Source organism: Crotalus tigris, unplaced genomic scaffold (assembly GCF_016545835.1).
Source record: "Crotalus tigris isolate CLP2741 ecotype Arizona unplaced genomic scaffold, ASM1654583v1 scf7180000018940.2059657, whole genome shotgun sequence".
NCBI lineage: Eukaryota > Metazoa > Chordata > Lepidosauria > Squamata > Viperidae > Crotalus > Crotalus tigris.
In genome coordinates this window covers 1693602-1708008 of record NW_024097284.1, presented here as the reverse complement: position 1 = coordinate 1708008, position 14407 = coordinate 1693602, and the positions used below count along the sequence as shown (strand labels likewise).

General features: G+C 35.4%; 1 protein-coding gene across 6 annotated transcripts in view; it reads left to right on the top strand.

Annotated features, from left to right (window-relative positions):
• Nucleotides 1–14407, top strand: part of ABI1 (abl interactor 1) — a 140229-nt gene that overhangs the window by 115208 nt on the left and 10614 nt on the right. For 2 of the 6 annotated variants that reach the window (XM_039357652.1, XM_039357651.1), the window contains 3 exons: nucleotides 779–879; nucleotides 6022–6198; nucleotides 10374–10460. In XM_039357652.1, the coding sequence (XP_039213586.1) occupies nucleotides 779–879; nucleotides 6022–6198; nucleotides 10374–10460 (365 nt within the window). The remainder of the gene's footprint in view (nucleotides 1–778; nucleotides 880–6021; nucleotides 6199–10373; nucleotides 10461–14407) is intronic. The other 4 variants (XM_039357654.1, XM_039357653.1, XM_039357656.1 and 1 more) reach the window with 2 other exon arrangements.

Sequence of the window (14407 nt, the reverse complement as noted above, 5' to 3'; positions counted from 1 at the left end):
AACAAGTTTCAGGTTTTTGGCATTCCAAACACCAATTTTGTGAGAATCTCAATTATTGGTTGCCGCTTTTAATTTTTAACTTATTTTGGTTGAATCCAACTGATTCATAGGTGGTGCACGAATTTTTGCCTTGCTTTGAATTAATATATGAAACATAGAGTAGCAGATTCTCAGCCTGGTTCTTGCTGATGTTTCCATAATTCCTTATCAAACTGACCAGTATTGTAATCAGACTCATAAATCTGGAAACCATCCAATTGAGTAAGAGTGCTTTTAAATACATTTCTAACTGGCTCTTTTTAACTTATCGATGATAGTTTATTTACATAATACTTATGTGAAGCACTTTTCCTCATACTTTGATCCCAGGGAAATATCTCTTCTGTTCATCAGAATCACAATTTGCCTATATCTTAAAGTTTTTATTAGACAGTTTATGACTTTTAATTGGTCCAAACAACCTGCAAACATTTAGGGTATTATTTTAGTTGTTCTAACAGGTTTTTTTAAAAGTCTCAGATAATTCCCCACAGTTTTTAAATTAAATACTCCTACAATTGATTTTTTTTTTTTTTTTTTTTTTGCTTGAGTAGCACATCTGTGTTTCTTGAAGTCAGCTCTGCTGTTATAATCATCATCTGGGATTCATTCCCCTTCTTTCTCTTTAGACAGAATAAAAAAGTATGTGGTTCATTTGCTGTCTTATTTTAAAGTCGCAAATGCTACATTACCGGTTATAGCAATAATTTTATTTATCTGCTTGCTTTGTTTCGAGTAGTGGTAGCAGTGGAGGAAGCGGCAGTCGAGAAAACAGTGGGAGTAGTGGAATTGGCATACCCATTGCAGTGCCTACACCCTCACCACCAACTATTGGCCAAGGTATTTATTACTAAGTTGATCAAGGCCCAGAAACCTGTTTTAGCAAACAATTTAGAAAAACAATTGGATACTATGCAACATATCATCAGTCTCAGTATCCTCTGCTAATTTTTCTAGTTACTTAATTCAGCAACTAGATACATTTATAGGGCTTGCTGATGGATGTAATTTCATAGATGACCTTGTTATGTAAATAAATTTCAAAGAGGACTGAACATTTGTAGAGCTATGTTGTGATAATAGAACACAGAAAAAAGGAAAGCATTTATCTTTTATGTTTTATGTTTATGAAAATGAACAGAAACTGGTTTAAATTTTGTTGTAGTTTTTTTTTAAAAGCAGCAATGATTTTTTTTCCTATTTATCATTTACAACATTTTGGGTGCCAAAATAGACCCCCAAAATTGGATTTGGTTTATCTGTGATATATATGGTTGGCTTTTCTTTCAGCTTTTTAAAGTATGTAAGTATTCCATATATATTTGTGTCCAAGTCCACATTTATATAATCAATACCCTCAAATTTTTAACAAAAATACCTTGAAAAATGCACTGCCAGCCAATAAATAATTTTGAAAATTAAAACATATGAAAAATTAGACAGTTGTCTTATCTGCTGGTGGCACATTTTTCATTGGATTTTGGTTAAAAATTTGAGCTCAGCTTATCAGTGGATGAACCTATCTGCAAGTATGTATAGTATCCTTTCAAAAGAGGATATTCCTTTATTCAGAATTGTGCTAAATCCTCACGTAGAATTAGAAAAGCAGCAACAAGTAAACCAAATTTCTTTAATTGTTAAGAGTTTGAGTTTATTTGTAGATCAAGATATGACTGGTAAGTGAATGATTTTAGCAGCACCAGTAATTGTTTTTTCTAAAGCTCTTTTAGGATTCCAAATGTTCCTGAGATGGACAGCACGCTGAATTCAATCTTTTGAGAATAACGAAATTTGTTTATTTATTATTATTTTTTTAAAAAGATTTTTTTATTTTTAATTTTTCATTACATTCATAAAAAATACTTCAGATAAAGAATAAAGTAAATTTATACACACAATTTTCGGTATTGCTCACCCATTTCCCCCCAAACCGCATCCACCTTCTAACCTCTTCTCTCACTTCCCTCTTTCCCTCTTCTTCCTCACTCTCCCCCTCTCCTCCTTCTCCTCAACCTTCCTACTTACTTCTCCCCTTCCTCCTATCTTCTCACTCCGGATGCAGTCCAGGGGAAATCCCTGAGCAATTCCTCTCTCCAAGTTAAAACATCAATATTATATATATATATATATATATATATATATATAAAACAACTATTTCTACTTATCTGACCTATTTAACCTCCAACCCATCCTCCCCCCACCCCCTCCCCCCCAACTTCCCAGAGCCAAGTACAGGGTTATACAAGCATATTAAACATAATCTACTTAAGTTTACTAATTATACAATAACCAAAATCATACTAACTCTTAACTCTCTTCAAACTTTAACCTCATAATTTTATAAACAAATCCATTACTCATAAAATAAATGAAATTTTGTAGTTCTGTATTTCTTCTGAACATATTCTATCCATCTTCTCCATACAATAACATATCTCTCTTGTGAATGATCCTTTAAATAAGCAGAAATTTTAGCCATTTCTGCTAAATTAGAAACCTTAAATACCCATTCTTCTAAAGAAGGCAGAGAGTCTTTCTTCCAATATTGACCCACCAATAGTCTTGCTGCTGTTATTAAATTCAACATTAAAATAGTTTCTTTAGCATCAAAATCCACAAAAATACCCAAAAGAAATAATTGGGGAGTAAACTTAATCTTCTTCTTAAAAACCTTTTGAATGTTCCACCAAATCATAATCCAAAAGGCTTTGATATTTTTACAAATCCACCAAACATGAAAATAAGTTGCATCCAAGCTACCACATCTCCAACATTTAGGTTGCAGATTCGGGTACATACAAGACAACTTTTTAGGACCCAGATATAAAACATTTTATAAAAATTTTCCCTCAAATTTTGAGCCTCGTAAATTTAACATTTCTAATCCAAATTAACTCCCATAAATCCAATAAAATCGGTTCCTGAATATTCTGAGCCCATTTAATCATACAATCTTTTACTAACTCTGTTTCCGAATCCAATTTTATTAACTCATTGTAAATTCTTTTAATATGAGCATATTTCTGATCTTTAATCTGAATTACCAAATTTTCATCTACTAAGGTGATTCCCACTTTTTTATCTAAGGTCTACCTCTCCACTATTTGCAAATATTGAAACCATGATTGTAAAATATTTTCTTGCCTTAACAAATCTGAAGACTTTAGTTGCCAATCAGTACCCGACCAAATAAGTAATTCTTTATACCAAATATTATCAAAATTCACCCCCTTAGAAACCACCTGAATTGCTTGTCCAGGAATCCCCCAAATAGGTATTTTATAATTTAACTTATAATAATACTTCCAAACTCGAAGTAAAGCATTTCTTAAAATGTGTGACTTAAAAACCAGATCTACTTTCTTGTCAAAAATTAAATATGCATGCCAACCATATAATAAATCCCAACCTTCAAGAGCAAGAATATTTTTATTTCTTAAATTAAGCCAATCACTTACTAAAGTTAAAGTGGCCGCATCATAATATAATTTCAAATTAGGTGCTTTAAGTCCACCTCTTTCTCGAGTGTCTTGCAAAATCTTAAATTTTACCCTTGATTTCTTCCCACCCCAGATAAATTTATTGACACCTTTCTGCCACTCATCCAAATTAGCATCCTTTTTTAAGATAGGTATCATCTGAAACAAAAAAAGAAACTTTGGTAGAACATTCATTTTTACTATTGAGATTCTCCCCAACAACGATAGTTGTAATTTTTGCCAATCATTTAAATCTTTTTGTACTTTTACTCATAAGTGTTCATAATTATTCTTATACAATTTTCCATTAGATGTTGTGATATATACTCCTAAATACTTAACCTTATTAACTACTTCATAACCTGTTGCTTCAAGTGTAATATCTTTTCCCGTCATAGACATATTTTTCAATAATATTTTAGTTTTGTTCTTATTTACCGTATATGCCGGCGTATAAGACGACTTCCGGAAGCGCTAAACTTGGCGCCAAAGACGGGGGTCGTCTTATACGCCGAGTCGTCTTATACGCCGGAAATACTGGTAGTTTCCAGCGTATAAGACGACGTTCTAGGAATGTGGCTCAGCGACAAAGACGGGGGTCATCTTTTACGCCGGGTCGCCTAATACACCGGCATATACGGTACCTTAAAACCAGAGACCTGTCCATACTGCGCTAAGATTTCAACCAAGTCTCTGACCTAATCTGTTGGGTGGCATAACGTCACAACCAAATCATCAGCAAAAGCTCTCAGCTTATAATCAATCTTATTTATTTTTATTCCCTTTAATCTAGATGAATCTCGAATTTTAATAAGTAAAATCTCCATTGTTAATACAAATAACAAGGGTGATAAAGGACAACCCTGCCTTGTACCTTTTTCTATTTTAAATACATCTGTTAATCCCCCATTAATTATAATTTGTGCCGATTGTTGCTGATATATGGCTTTGAGAGCACACAAAAATTTGTCTCCAAAATTCATTTTCTCTACAACTTTCAATAAAAATTTCCAATCTAATTGATCAAAAACTTTCTCAGCATCTATAAATATTAAAGCAGCAGGGATTTGGTTGTTCTTATCCAAATACTCTAGTAAGTTAACAATTTGTCTTACATTATATTTCATATATCTTCCCATTATAAATCCAGATTGGTCAGTATGAATCAGTTGTTTCAAAACCTGCATTAATCTATTTGCCAGTATCTTTGCAAAAATCTTATAATCTGTATTTAAAAGAGATATAGGCCTATAATTTCTAGGTTGGGACAGATCCTGGTCTTCCTTTGGAATCAATGATATAAAAACCCTTCTCCAAGATGGAGAAGTACTAGATCAGTGGTGGCGAACCTATGGCACGGGTGCCAGAGGTGGCACTCGGAGCCCTCTCTGTGGGCGCATATGCTTTTGCCCCAGCCTTGCCTTCCCCCATGACCCCCTTCTCTCCAGCAGCTCCCCTGAAGGAGAGTCGCCCTCGAGCGTGGCCCACACGGAGCAGCACAGCCAAGGACATGGCAGCCAGGCAGCGTAGACAAGACTCTGACCTAACACCCCATCATGCAGTTGATGCTGCAGGATGCGGGTATTGCTGCCATAGCACTGCTGGGCTGCCTGAGCGATCTGTGGCGGGCCCTGGAGGCAGTGAGTGGTCCTGTGGGTAGGCAGGGCGGGAGATGGAGGCAGAGTGGGGGCGGAGCAGGGAGGTAGAGTGGGGGCGGGGCCAGTTTTCGGGCACTCGGTCTCTAAAAGGTTCGCCATCACTGTACTAGATAGTGTTCCTTTTCTAACTTTCTTTACAGGACTGATGAATTGATGGAATTGTTTTTTGTTCTTGTGTGGTTTTGACTTGAGTATAACAACAATTATTACTTATATAACCATCTTATAGTTTCCTGAGCAAAAGTGTTATGCAAATACAGAAAAGGAATAAGAAATAGTAAATGAAACAAATTAAAGAATGAAGGAAAGGAACAGAAAAATAGCTAAAACTAACTTATACCAACTAAATTCACTGTCCTGAATTCTTCTTTTGTTACAAACCATCTTTGCTTTTCAAGCCATTATGCAGCTACATATATAGTACTTTGTTATTCATGCAGTATTAATGAATTATCATAATCTGAGGATTTAACTGCCTAACTACACTTTTGTCTTTTATCTTCTGCACAGTCTACTTATTTAAAGGGGCATAGTAGTTCTCAAATATTCATCATGAATATTCGAGTAATATAGCATTGTGTCTTTTGAGATGTTAATATATATATTTATATAAGTTAAGATAAATCCTTTTCTCTCTCCCCCAAACACTAAATTGATGCATTTTTTTTCTTTATCTGTTCCATGAAGCCTAGTGGATTTGAATTTTCATGTGTTTACTGTGCTGTGGTCTCCCTATCCTTTTCTCTTCCCTCCCTTACTCTTTGTTTCTGCATTGTGCTCTAAGTTGTTGTTTGTGTTTCGTTTTGCTCAAGTCGTCTTGGTTCCTTTTGGCTCTTGCATTTCAGCTGTTCCTGGGTCAGCTTCTGGTTCCCAGTATGGCACAATGACCAGGCAGATTTCCCGACACAACTCTACCACTTCTTCAGCCTCTTCTGCTGGATTTAGGAGGAATCCTTCTGTGACTGCTCCATTTTCTGCTCAACCCCATATTAATGGCGGGCCTCTCTATTCTCAAAACTCAAGTAAGGTTACTGCAGAGCATAGAACTCCTGGCTTTGTTTGGGGGCAAACCAGTCTGAAAGTTTTACATAGCTCTTGGTTTAATAATTGATTTGAGTCACTAAGGCATATCCAGTAGAACTTCTTTGTCCAAGCCATAATTGACAAGGCCAAGAAAAGTTTTGCACCTGCATAATTTGTTTTTGTCCCTCCTTCCCCTTTCTTTTCTCTCTTGTGTTGCCTGGCTTCAGCCATTCAGATGCTGTTTATGAAACCACTTTCCCACCACATCAGAAACTACCATTTAATCTGTAACTATAGAACAAGTTATGACTTTAGCTTTTTTTAGAGGAAGATTTTAATATGAGCAAGTTACATATTTATGCAATTAGAAGGCTAGTCTTTTCTCCAAAGAATTATCCTTAAAACAGCAGGGTTGCTTTATATTTTGCTGAAATATGCATAGGTGGTCCTTGACTTACAACCAAAGTTGGGATCAGAATTTCCATTTGCCAAGCACCTAAAATTTTGATCACATGATCATGGGGATGCTGCAATGGTTGTAAGTGTGAGGACCAGTTGTAATTCACTTGTTTAAAATTGCCATTGTAACATTGTGACCCCATAAATGGTTATAAATTGAGGACTACCTGTAATGCAGATGAGTAACTTAATTTATGTTGAGAATTATTTTATATATTTAGAATAATCTTCCTCTTGGGTAGATACAGCATAGTTTATTATCATTTCAAGTAAAAATAAATTCATTTTTCTTAAAATAGCATCCTGTACTGTGTAGTAAAGCTGCATTTGAATATGCAGTATACCTGTACAATTCAGCATTCATAAGCCAGAATCACAGAGGTGATTACAAGGACTGTGCCAAGCATCTAGATTATTTTGCAAAACCTGCCTCTTAATATTTTACACAATCTACTGGCCACTGTATTTTATTGAGAATGTGGAATTACAATTTGGTATTTTGAGTTAAACTGTATCGGGCTATGTTTTTACATATAGAAACAGAATAGCTTTCCCAACTTGATCAGCTTTGTTTCGATTCCGATTCTCGGAATTCCCAAGCTAGCAAGGCTATTGCTGACAATTTTGAGAATTCAAGCCTACACATCTGGATCTCTGCTAGGGAGAGATTTCAGGAAGGAGAGAAACATTGAGTAGTTCTTAATATGATAAAAACATTGAGAGATATTGCTACATCCAGTCTACAGTTTCAAAATAAATTGGTAAAATCTGCTTGCCAAAGATATGCACATTTACAAATATATAATAATGGTTCTAACTATCACTTTCATGTGCTTTGCTAGTAAGATTAAAGGATCTTTGGGAAAGAACTTATTTAAGCATTTTTAATTTAATTTTATGTTTGCTGATCTAGTACATATACAGACCCTAAATTATTAATGATTGCCACATTTAAAAAATACTCAGTAATCACTAATTTTAATTTGACTAGATATTTCACTATTCTCTTGACTTTAAGATTTAATGCCCTAGATTTGATAAAATAAATTCTAGGTTTTCCTGGACAGCAAATTGATTTTATTGAGGAGAAAGAAAGAGGAGTAGAGTCAGTCAATCTTGCAAACAGGAGTCTTGAAAAACTGACATCTGTTATATTTCTTACTAGGCGCGTAAGACTGAATTAATATGAAATGAGCTCAGTATTAGTATTTAATTGTAAATATAAATACTGATTCTTTGAATTGTTTCAAATCAATCCATCTTTGGAAATCCAAACTGCTGTTTCAGATGAGCATTTCCAGCCGTATTATCTTTTTTAACACAGTACCATGAATTGGGTTTTAAAAAAATACAATCATTTGCATTTCCAAAGGTTATGGATCCCTCTGGCATCCTGTTATAATTGTTTATTACTTGTGAAAGTGTACCTCACTTTATAACTAAAACACACACACACACACACACACACACACACACACACACACACACACAAAGTTTTTCAGACAGACCGGTCTGATTGATTACACCTTGACATTTTTTTTAAATACACATATACATATACATATACGTGTGTGTGTGTGTGTGTGTGTGTGTGTGTGTGTGTTGGGTGGAACACCTGGTCTACCAAATGTAAAGCAATCTGTTCTGCGTTGTCAGCCACAAAATTTTGAATAATAGCGAGCACAAATGGGATGGGTATCTCCTGCGCTCTCATATATGTACTGAGTGGGCAATGAGGGTAACAACTAGTGGAGCCATTCCAAAGACACACCCGGTTAGCAACCCATTAACACACACAGGAGCTCACCTGTTAGCGAGAGAGAGAAGGGGGGACGATAAGAAACAGGAACAACGAGATGGCCAACCCCCAAGAGTTTACACACGGGCAAGGAAAGCAACAGGGCTGGCAAATAGAAGAACAGAGCTTGAAGCACACAGACTAGATAGCGCAGCAATACAAAGGCAAACTAAGATGAATGAGGGGATGGGGATAGATGACTGGGAGCGGATAAACAGCGGATCTCCAGGCACCCACACATGCACAAAGACAACAACAGCAATTGGAGAGGAGAGGACAACTTTAGAAACGGCCTCTTTAAGAACTACACAGCCGATGCTAATGAGTGGACCAATGACCCGATCCAGGGTCAAAGCGCAGAGGCAGCCAGCCACATAAAAATGGTCTCCCAGATCCAGCATTTTATACCCTGACAATGTCGGTAGTGTGGCTGACGGAAGCTTGGTTTTGTAGATTAAACATTTGTGTTTATGATTTTATCCTGTTGATCACCTTATTTTATTTCACATCATATATATATATATATATATATATATATATATATATATATATATATATATATATATATATATATACATACACACACATACATATACATATACATATACATATATACACACATACATATATATGAACATGTTAATCAGAGATGGACATAGAGAACTGAGTGCGAGGAGATCAGGGACATGTTAACAAAATCCATTTTTTCCCCTCCATCTGGTACCTGTTCTACATACTTTGGATCAATCTGAAAAGGCTTGTGTTTCTGTGCATATCCCATGGTTCACATGAGAGAATTAAGCATGTAGAAACATTCAGAAACAGCATTCCCATCTTCTGCTTCTCATTGATATTCACACAAACCATTCTAAAACCACCCTATTATTTGTTAGTTACATTACAAATGTATCCCTGCTCACAAATCTGAACAGAAATTCAGTATGAAGGACTTATCTAACATACACATTATGTATTTATTTGAGAGTCTCTGGCCTTTATCTCTAGGTTCAAGTTTCATAGTGAGATTTGTTGGCCATGTCAATCATTGGGAAATGCCTTAGGTAATTGAATGTGAGCATATAATTTATGGCAAATGGTTGGTTGCTGACCATTATTAGATGCTGGGAGCATTTAAAAATGCAGCTTCAACTTGTATATCATCTTAAGGCTAACATAATTCAATAGTATAAAAACTTGTTATGAATAATAATAATATGAAATCCTTAGGTTTATCTCTTGAAAAATAACTTATTTGAATTTTTGTAATGAATATATCTGCTTTTTGCAGACCAGTTTTTTTTATTTTCAGGGAATTATACTCCTTAAAACTCTCTTTAAAAATCTCTCCTGGAATCCTCCAGTGTAGAAATTTTTAAAATATGAAAATAATAAGGAATGCAAATTTAATTTCATGCTTAAGAGCAGGAGATCTATAAATTCTATTGCTGTGGCTTTTTTTTTTTAAGCTTTCACTGTCATTGCAAGGGGCGTTTACTAGTTTTTTGCCCTTTTTACATCAGTTTCCTCCCGAGAAAACATACTTGCTAAGGAAGAAGACACAAACACCCATATAGTTTCCTTCAGTTTGGCATTCCTTACAAGATTTTTTGATAAGATGGCAGGATGTCTATATTTCAAGCCCACAAATGTTTTTAAATGGCCAGGTGAAATGTTTGAAAGAGTAGCTCACATATTATCTACCTTAGGTTTTATTTTACTTTGCTTTTTAATTGCCAGATGATTAAAAACAAAATTTAGCAGAGGCTGTATTGCTAGGGTAGCTAAGGAGATCTTGTGTGTTTCTGTTCATTGCGTAGCTTTGTTGTGGTCCAGTGTTACTGACAGCTACTTTTTGTTTTTATTTTCCTTTTCCTGTATCTATGTTTACTTCCCATTTATGGTGTGTGTTACTTCCAGTTTCTATTGCTCCACCCCCTCCCCCTATGCCTCAGTTGACTCCACAGATACCTCTCACAGGCTTCGTGGCCAGGGTGCAGGAAAACAGTAAGTTGGCAGCTTAGCTTCTTGGAAGAGTAGAGACAACTCTTACTTTCTCTCTCTCTTTCTGTTTCTCTCTTTCTCCTGTAGCATGCATGCCTGGCCAGTCAGATTCTTCTCCTTGGTTTTACTGCTTTGAGAGTTTGGATGATTTTTTTCTGTACTTAAAATGCTAATTCCATCTTGCATTTCAGCATCAACGTGGAACTGAAGGGTACATTTTCTTATGCTCCAATTATTGTTACTGATAACATTTTTTAGCCCTGTGATTTTGTTTGTTTAAGCATCCAAAATAAAACCTGGCGATTTGGTGAGAAATTAGAAAAAAGAGAACACTTACACACCTTTCTCTCTATCTATCTTTTGTCAAATCCCCAACCTGTTGATTTGGGAGATAAAAATAATAATTTGATATATACATTCTTTTTAAGAAATCATGGCTATATCTGCATCCAATGATACATTAGGACATTAAATTAGTATAGACACAAAATTTTACAGATACAAGTGCATGGATTTTTAAAAAGTTTTAATTTGAGAAGATAGAAGCATTTATATAGCCACCATTAGCATTTAAACCAGGGGTCCCCAACCCCTGAGCTGCACAAACGAGTGAAGCCCCATTTCTGCATGTGCAAGATCCAGGCAGTGCATAAAACCACGCCCCCTGGGCCACGAAAAAACCTCCCTCCATGGAACCGGTCTCTGGAGCCCACTGATTTAAACCATTTTAGGATCAATCTAAGTGGGTGGTAAGTATGTTAAAATAACATCTCCCTATAAGATATTATATGGCTGACAGCATATATCAAATTGGACATATTAATAGTAGTAGTAGTAGTAGTAGTAGTAGTAGTAGTAGTAGTAGTAAAGTTGGAAGAGACCTTGGAGGTTATCTAGTCCAACCGCCTGCTCAGGCAGGAGGATTAACAGACGATTATGTGACCCGGGAAGACTCACTGCCAATAATGGACTTTTATCTAATTTTTCTGTACAAAAATTGTGGCAGACAATTCAGGACATCATTGAAAATGTGAAAACAAGTTAGCATTTCTTTGACTGAGGTGTCAGCTGATTTTTAAATGGCTGAACTTTAAATCTGTCGGGAAGTGATACTGAAAGAATGGCTCCAAAACAGAAATGACATCTTAAAAATCATATTTATATATAAACTTATGTCAAAATTAAATAGGACTGATAGAAGAGGACAGCTGCATGATCCAGAAAAAGACATAGCTGATGCTACATGAGTACCCTGCCATGGTATCAAACATCCTTCTCTCTTTGAAACCAAAGTGTTATACAGCTCTAATAATTATTCATTCCCAATATATTAATCTCTCCCTTCTACCAAATTCAAAATTATAATTTGGTAGCTATTTCTGGAAGGATTGTAGGGCCCATACCAAATTTTGATAGATTGTTTGTGACCCTGGGACAACCTCTGCTCCTGTACTTTGGATCAGATTCAGAATTAACTGCTGCAAAGAATAATACTGGTGATTTCTTTGGTGTCCTGCATCACATTTAAATTAGACCTTTCTTTCTTGACAGTTTGGCTCTGCGCATATGTTTTATATAGCAGAGTTGGAAAAGATAGCCAAAATCCTTAAGAGAATTACTATAGCTCCTATACATTTCCTGAAGGATTTTCCTCGAAACAAAAGCAGACCTGCTAAAACTGTATAAAATCAGTTATCTTATGAAAATAAGGAATTTTTTTTCCCTCCTACTTGCAATGGTAGGTTTGGTGGCTCATTCTTTAAATTTAAGGAAATTCAGGAACAATTTAAGGAAGTGCTTTTTTATAAAGTGCACAGCTGAACAGTGAACTATGTCTTCATTGGATGTAGCGAAGATAGAGATAGTAAGGTAGCATTCCTTTCATCTTTCCAATGTCAGTAAGTATTACTTTTATCTTCCTTTTTTTTTGTTTATATGGGACCAAGGTACACATTTTTAGGTAACTGGATCTAATCCTGGATTTAAAGTTGCTATTGTCCTTAAGAGCATGTGAATGCCCTTTATTTTAAGATTGTCTGAAGCTTTTCCTGCTTTTATGGCATCCAAAATATATAGTATTCTAATCTTATTTTTTGGAAAATAATAAAGACTGATTGTAACTTGATAATGGAGATAGTTCTATATTGTCTTGATAGTGGAAGTGTAGCAAAAATTGATGTTTCATACATCTTAAGCAATTCTTGTCCTAGTTTTCCAATCCTGCCATCACATATTGAATTGAATTTCTATGTACAGTAATTGTAATTAAAGAATTGTGTTCAATTATACTATGGAAACACAGAACATTAGTTTATGCATTTCATATTCCAGATAAATCCAAGCAACTGATTTTCGATTTGTTTCCTTAGTCCTGTTAAACAAAGAATAAATAGAATAAGTGAAAATAATCAGTTAATTGGACACTTAAGATTTATATTAAATGCAAGTGTATCTTGAGTTATTCTAAGCTATATCTGGTGCTACATTAATGGACTTGAGCTTGCTTAATGGGACTTCTTCCTGTTGTTCTTCATTCTGCTTCTTGCCTGTCCGAATTCCAAATATTTCACCAAAAATTTCCCAGTTATTTGCAGCACTTTTGGGTGCTTGACTGCAGGAGAAATTTTAAGTTTCTCTAGTAGGTTAACATCAGATGTGAATACATTAAATACATGAAACATGTAGTATTGTATCTATGAAAAGTTTTCAGGTTGAGAAGCTCTTATGTGGAAAAAAATTAATTGAAAGAAGAACTGAATGCTAGAACTTTTATAACTTAAGCCAAAGAATTCTGCAGTGAAAATATTTTCTTTTCAAGCCATTGTACTGCTTTCTAGTGGATTAAGTCCACAAACTGTTCAACTTTTTCAGGACAGTTGGGCTTGGCCAATAAATGAATACAATCCACTAAGAATATATATTTTTATAAAATATAAGAACATATATTTTTGGTAGAACAGTTGCTAGGTCTGATGATCTTATGGGTAGGAGAGGTTCTCACAATATTGTGCCTATTGGCATATTACACTGTGTTGAAAACGTTTGATACTATTCACTTATCAAAGCCCAGTTATCAGGTTTGGATTCTGGAATGGACCCATTGTGCTTAGATCCACCTTCTTTAGTATATGTGAAAAAATGAGAGCCCTAATATGTCAATAAGGAACATTTATGGGCATTCTCTAAACTAAGGCACAATTGGTTCTAAGAATTTTTATGATAACTGAGCAAGTTATGAAATATTAAAGTAGTAAATAATAAGAACATACCAATACATCTTCAAGAAGTTGTATTGTTTCATTTAAGGAAAAAATCACCACCACAGCAAGCAACCAGCCCACAATGGAAGTCTTCTAGCCTAGTGTCACCTTTTCTCTCTTCTAAGAATGGTTCCCCCTGGGTTTCTTTCTAAGGTACATCATTTTGGGCAGGTGCTGAGCCTCTGCCACTACTGCAGGTACCCTGAATACATAATGAGGCCTCATCCTCTTGCAAGAAATTTGATGTAGTGTAGATATAACTTGAAGCAGATGCAGAAGGTCAGCACTATAACCCATTGTGGTGCCTCCCAGAAAGAATTGTAGACAAAGGGAGAGAACAAAGCATTTCATACATCCCAATGAATGTATGCTTGACAGATGATAATGAGATACCTTCCAATGATCAAAGTCTATACTCTAAAGTAGGGGTCTTCGAACTTGGCTCTTTTATGACTTGTGGACTTCACCTCCCAGAATTCCTCATCCAGGCATGCTGGCTGAGGAATTCTGGGAGTTGAAGTCCACGAGTCATAAAAGAGCCAAGGTTGCCTACCCCTGCTCTAAAGCAAGAATTTTAGGTCCTACTACAATAAAAAGGCATATCTATTGCAACAGACATTCAACAGAAAAGGTCTTATATTCTTGATATGTAGTCATTACTTTAAAAACAACTCAAAGAGAAGGGAGGGG